At 45.4% G+C, this 6687-nt stretch overlaps 1 protein-coding gene across 3 annotated transcripts; it reads left to right on the top strand.

Moving 5' to 3' along the window:
* The first annotated feature begins 337 nt into the window (after positions 1-337).
* LOC147607902 (uncharacterized) lies at positions 338-6482 on the top strand. Of its 3 annotated transcripts, XM_086789879.1 has the most exons (5): positions 338-646; positions 963-1105; positions 1136-1595; positions 5188-5241; positions 5378-6482. In XM_086789879.1, the coding sequence occupies exons 2-5, from the start codon at positions 1063-1065 to the stop codon at positions 5943-5945; spliced, it is 1125 nt and encodes a 374-aa protein (XP_086646005.1). In that variant the 5' UTR covers positions 338-646; positions 963-1062; the 3' UTR covers positions 5946-6482. The 3 variants fall into 3 exon arrangements, with proteins under 3 accessions (XP_086646005.1, XP_086646003.1, XP_086646004.1); XM_086789877.1 differs by having other exon boundaries at positions 963-1595; XM_086789878.1 differs by lacking the exon at positions 338-646 and adding an exon at positions 649-713 and having other exon boundaries at positions 963-1595.
* Positions 6483-6687: the final 205 nt, after the last annotated feature.

Below are 6687 nucleotides of genomic sequence, written 5' to 3'. Positions count from 1 at the left end.
ACCGACTATCGCCTCAAACCGATATGGTGATGCAAAACCTCGCCGGCCCAGAGACGACAACCACCTCTAGCTCGTATCCTCAGTTGAACCAATACCAAACATAGCTCGTATCCTAGTTGGACCAATTAAGTCCACCTACGGATCCAAGTGTAAATTGTTTGCTCTTAAGAGAGATTCTTTGAAAAAAAACTGAAGTTAAAAAAAAAAATACAGGTTGGGGCACTGCCACCGGATGCCCTTGATGTCCGTGGGAACACGCTCTAAACTGGCGGCGCAATGTCCAAGTCAGCCACATCATCGTCGTCATCATCATAAATTATCACCATTACAACAAAGCTGTTTAACAGGTAATGTCGCCATACTCAAAGCTTGAAAACGGCATATATATTTCCATCGCCAAAGCTTGCAAATAGACCTGCCACCGATGATCTGGGCATAGCCGAAGCTTCAAACTCAGAAGAAGGCCTGCTGTCTCATCTCTGACATAGCCAAATTTCGCAAACGTAGAAGACGACCTTCTGTGTAATCTCTGCGAACGCTAGGGTTTGCAGTCATCAAAGAAGGCTTTGCAAAGTTGCCGAGTTCCGATCATTGCGCAGTCAACAGAGAAGCCCGAGCTCCGATCGTTTCTTCTGTTCTTCACCAGGTTTGTTCTGTTTTCCATGGCTGTTCGTATTCAGCTTCTCTGCAGCGATTCTTGTTTCCATAAGAAGGTCTTCGTTCTCCTGTCACTACGATCTTGCTTCCACATTTGGCAAACTTCAGCTTGTGAGACGCATGTTCTGCTGCACATCTGACTTTGTAGGATGGACTAGTAGTTAAACGACGAGCTCTGGATAGGTCGCCACAGCATCGTTTGCTAACTCGCCCTAAACATGGCATGATTCCATGCTTCGTTCGTTAAGTAGCCCTAAACATGACATGTTGCTAAGTTTATCGCCTGTCGGCACTGTTCTGGACAGGTGAACAACGGCTGGCTTGACGAATCTATGCGTTAGTGCACTTGAGGAGCTAGGTATAGTTCCTTCTTCAGGCTTGGCAACAACTCTTGCCACAGAAGAAATGAGCGAGTTTGGGAAGGCTATGGCGAGAGGAGACGATTATGGACAGAATGTGAAATCGAGCTCCTCAACTGCACATGAAGTTATGCGAACAGAGCCTCTCCTTCTCACTAACAGCAACAGGGAAGATATTTCCATGCAGGAGCATCTCAGGGATGGTTCTGGGGCCGTGGGGGCCAGTGCTGGCGCAGGCTATGGCAATTATGGAAAAAAGGAGCTTAAAACCATAGAGCCTCCCCGGGTTCTGCCCTCTGTTGGAGCCTTTACTGTGCAGTGCGCCCGGTGCATGAAGTGGAGATTGATCCCCACCAAGGAGCAGTATGAAGAGATACGGCAGTCTGTTTTAGAAAAGCCTTTCTTCTGCAGCAGTATGGCCAGTTGGCGTCCCAACGCCTCCTGTGACGATACATCAGATGTATCTCAGGATATGAGCCACCTCTGGGCCATTGACAGGCCTAATATCCCCCTAGCTCCAGATGGATGGGAGCGTCTACTTGTTATCCGCGCGGCAGGGGCTTCCAAGTTTGCAGATGTGTATGTCTTTCTCCTCCATCTTAATGTGTGTCTGAGAGATGAGTGTTTTGAACTGCCTGCTGTGTCTTTGAAAAATGCCAGGTTTTGCTTTCAATTAGTTCAGGAGTTATGCAATGTGCATTAAGTGGACATGCACAATGCATGTGTCTAGTGAGGCTGCAGTAGGAAGCAACTCGGTTTCTAGTATAGGCATGTGTCATGTATTTCCCGATCTTGTATAGGCATTTGCATGCATGTATTTCCCGATCTTGTATAAGCATGTGTCATGCATTTGTTCCTGATCAGGACGGGCTTACTCTTCTCAAGAGTTTGAGTCAGTGTTACACCATTAAGCTCTTCCTTTGCAGTGGTTTAAAGATGTTTTTGTTTGTTGAAAGCCCATATACACATTGAAAGCCTCTTTAGTCAGGGGGAGGGCAATGACGAGGGAGGAGAAGGGTTTTCTTGGTGTAGTAAGCCTTTATACCCTGAGAAGGTTCCACAGCCAAAAAGCTAAGGATGTAATTTGTACTTCCAAAAGCGGGAGATTCATGCACACAGGCTCACGTCTTAAGAGCCAGGTTAACAATTGAGATCTATGGCTAGAACAAAGCATGATTGTAAGAAATCCCTAGCCAAAACAATGTGCCCAGAGTTGGGCAGTAAGAGATTCTCATGAGGAACTAAACGAGTTCAATCTGTTGGAGAATAAAGGCAGGTTGATCCAGTTTTTGGAACAAGAGATCCTAATTCTGGCAGGGGTGCTTAGATAAGCACAGGAGAAGTATTGGAAACGGTTTCAAATAGGCATTATTCAATGCCTGACCGTGGAATTGATGGTGATGAAAGTTCTCATAACCATAGCCCAAAGGGAAAGATACAGATTCCTGGAAGAAGCCATTAAATACCATGAAAAAATAATAAATTTACGAAGGCAAATGCAGGAACACCATCAGAAGACCAAACAGATCCAGGAAAGGCAACGGGCAGTAGAACAAGTTACACAGGAGATAAAAGCAGTAAGCAGGTCATAGAAGAAAATGAAGATCTGAAGAAACACCTGCAAACAATGACAAGGCTGAATCAAAAGCTAGAAATGTTAATACGAAGCTAAGAAGAGCAGGAAAGAGTGGAAGAACCAATCAACTGGTAGGAAGGTGCCTTTGTATAAGAAGCAGGACTCAATACACTACCAGACATGCTTCAAGATGTGCCACAAACTGTTCTCCTGGAATTGAAGAAGCCAGATCATGAAGTAGAAGCAGAGTAGTAAGGCTAATGAGGGCACTGGTGAAAAGAAAGCCGAGGTGATGTAAAGCCTAGCACACAAAGAAGGCAACAAAATGGACAGGACGAACTGAAGCAAGCAGCTAAGGTGATGTAAAGCCTGGCACAGAACCGGCAGTTAGATGGATAAAGGGGTGGCCTCCCATAGCCACTCCATGTGAAGCTGCACTCTACAAGTAAGGGGGAAGGGCAAGGTGGAGCCTTCCCAACTCTAAACAAGTGTGGACAGTCCCCCAAGTTGATAGCTATCAAGGAAAGTCACACTCACTCACCAGAGTACTACAGTGGGGTACTACTCTTTCAAGTATCTGCCAATAAAGGCAGTGATTAAGCTAAGGGATGTCACGTGCACGCCCATGCCATGGCTAATCTTCGGCATGAACTGGCTTAATCCTTGATTAGTGTAGCAGTTGGGACAAGTATTTAGGTCAACATTGACATTAGAACCATCATCATCAGTGTAGCAGCATTGTCTACATCATCATCATCATCAGCATGGTCATCAACATCAGCATCATCATCTACATCAGCATCAGCATGACAGCCCATGAAGGGGGTATGGGGCCTGTCGGCTGGCAGCAGGGGCTCCATACAACAGTCAGCTAAGGGGCCAGCAGGTTTGGACAGCCCAGTCAGCAAACACAGCAGTTAAAGCAACATTCTTGTTTATTTGTCCAGATAAAGTGGCCGACAGCAGTAAATACTGGCCAACTGCAGCCTTCTTCACATATATAAGCATTGCATCAATTTCAGCATAAAACAAGTCATTTAGTCAGCCATCATTCATCCATGGCAGTAGTAGAGCATAAGTAGAAGGGCTAAGGATCAGCCCATAGGCTGACCACAAGCCTGAATCATGTTCAAGCATCAGTTACCTTTTTGTACCATAGTAGTAAAGAAAACCTGACACCAAATACTCTCTCTTCTTCTCTCTCCTCTATCTTAATCTTGTGTTAATTGGCATCAATGTTCTTAATCATGCTTAGGACTGTGGATCAGTACAGCAAGGCTTCCGCACATGCAACATTGGTATCAGAGCATTCATGCTCTGCCCACTAAGCTATGTTCGAAGGTGCATAGTTTCAGCAAGAAGGATGCAATAGGGTAGTAGATGGAGTAGTTTGCAACAAGCGAAGCTAGAGGAAGCAGTCCCTGAGGGTAGGTACGCAGACCCAGTACCTCAGTAAGCTCTCAGATCATTTCCCAAGGCCTAGCAACAGGCATGATCAGTTCCGGCAGTTGACCTGCCTGACAATTTTTTGATTCGACACTAATATGGGTGTGGCAATTACACCGTTGTGCCTACTTGCATGGTACGCACATTAGCATGAGAAACCCCTCGCCGAAGGGGGATGGGTGTCCTCTATGAGCTTTGAACTTATAGCTTGTCAAATCCCCATGGGATCACCTCGTAGAACGCTCTTGGTACAAGACTCGAAACCTGCAAACAAAACCAAGCAAATGTGAAGGGGGTGCAGGCCTGACTCACCTCCCAACCTTGACAGTCGTGGGCAAGCCCACAAGTCTTGGCTGTCCCCACCGAGCCACGAGCTGAGCTAACTAGATGGACGCACCGACCAATCTCTACCTCGTGACGTCCCATACCGCCACGAAGCTACCCTCGCGGGCCTCGAGACTGCTGCCGGCCTCGGCTGCATGAAGCGGGTGCACGTCTGCACTAGATTCAGGCTCCTGACCATAGAGCTCTCACAAAGACATGCGAGACTCTATAAACTAATGACTAACCTTGGCCACCCTTTTATAGGCTCTTGGCCGGTCATCGAGCATCCACACTTGGGCGCCCGCCCGTCCATACTTGGGTGCCCGCCTATTAGTCTATCCCTAACTCAGCTCGCCAATCAGCCTGCCTAGCTCCAAGCTTCCCCAAACCTCGAAGCTAGTCTTGTGTGCGTGTAGCACACGGTAGATACACACTGTGCACATGACATAGCTTCCCTATCAAGAGTTGGGGGCTTGTAACCCCTAGGATATAGCGGGGAATATTGAAACCATGTGAAGCATTGTCCACAGAAAACACTTTCCTCAACAGATCATAGAACTTATGATCACAAAATCTTACAGGGTTATATTTGAATTTCACAGTTTTTTGAGCAAATTAGAACTAAGTTGCCTTCAATTTTGTAGACTTTTTGAAATTGAAAAAAATGAGAATCTTGCATGTTCACTGTATTAGTTTGCAGTTTTTTTTAAATGAACACTGGTTGTGGGGATTATGGCAGGGTGTAAGGAGTAGGTGCTAGATAGTGTGCAATTCGTTTGACATGTCAAGGCATCTAAAGATGCTCACAATCATCATTGTCTGCAGATACTATGTGGCTCCATCAGGAAGGAGACTACGGTCTATGCCGGAGGTAGAGCGGTAAGAGCTTTAAACAGCCGTTTTTCATTTCAGGTTGTATGCTAAGAGTATGCTATCCATGATTCTGCAAGACTTATATTATGATCACACCTTTTTTAATTTGAAAAAAGAAAAATTCTGACTTATTTTATCTCAGTTTTTTGTCAGAGCATCCTGAATATGTCAATGCAGGTGTAAAGCTAAGCCAATTTTCTTTTATTATACCTAGACCCCTTGATAAGGATTATTGCAGGAAGAAAATTGTAGGGCCCCCCTCCCTTGGTGCAAAAGGCACTGTCATTCACAACAATATTAAGAAGCCCAATCTCAACAAATTAGCAATCAAGCGGAAAGCACTCAAGGCGGTTTCCTCTCAGGAGGGGTCAGAGAAGCTTGTGTGCCGCACGAAGTCCCTTGCTCGGATTCTTGCAGGCGGGCATTCGCAAAGATTGCCAGGAGCAGAACAGAGCTTTGATTCCCTGGCTTCTCAACAAGTAGTCGAGAGTGCTCTTCCTTTCAAAGAATCTGTGGAAGGAATGTCTTTGGGCTATAGTGTGGCAAATTTTGGGGACAACAATCATGTAAGCGCCTTTGCAACATCTCAGGAGTGTTATACCATGCTAAATAAAGCAGATACAGCAGTGCAAACAGTGCAGAATTTGGTTAGTTATGGGAACAATCATTACGAAAGCTCCTTAGCAGCAGCATCAGCTCTAACTGGGTGAGGTTTTTCCTGCCATGGTCATCTAGAGATGTTTTGAGTGAGGCATTTCAAGAGGTGTTATCTTGGAGGTTTGTCCTCAAATATTAGATTGATGTACATAGCAGTAAAAGTCAGCTGACAGACCTAATCAATGTGTCTTTTGCCAAGCCATTGGCCAAGCCAATATGTCAATTGCGGTACAGTCAAGGGGGTTTCTGCATGGTATGGGACTCCTGAGAGATGGTTCACAGGTTCTAGGTTCTGAATGTGTTGATGTGCTCTTACAGCTTGGTAGGCTGTTCTGCAGCAGCATTTGCAGCAGCATCAGTGACTCGTTATGGTTGATTGCTTAGCTAGAGCAAGTCCCTTCATGTGTGTTCCACCTTGAAATTCTTGTGTATGCAGTATAGGGGTTTTCACAAGTGCATTTTTGCTTGCCACAAAAATGCACAAATTTCGCCACTTGTGCATTTTTGTGGCGAAATTTGTGTGATTTATGAGGCCAATTTTCCTCACAAGTACACACATGACTGGCTAATACTATTTCCTCTTTACTACATGTGTCCCGCTTGGTACATTTTTGTTTATGCAACGCATATGTGATTCTAAGGTTAGTTTTTGATCATGAATCATGGGAGTACAGCTATACTTGCCTGCATCATGGGAGTGCAGCTCAGTTTGATCTGCTAGCACAAGTGTGATCATGGAGGTCTGGTTGTTGGCCCATGTCCGGGAAAAAAGAAGCATGACTGATTGTCTTTATC

This window comes from Cibotium barometz, chromosome 54 (genome assembly GCF_041138505.1).
Source record: "Cibotium barometz isolate CiBa-2024 chromosome 54, ASM4113850v1, whole genome shotgun sequence".
NCBI classification, from domain to species: domain Eukaryota; kingdom Viridiplantae; phylum Streptophyta; class Polypodiopsida; order Cyatheales; family Cibotiaceae; genus Cibotium; species Cibotium barometz.
The sequence above is the reverse complement of the archived record's forward strand: the minus strand, read 5'-3'. Positions and strand labels throughout refer to the sequence as shown.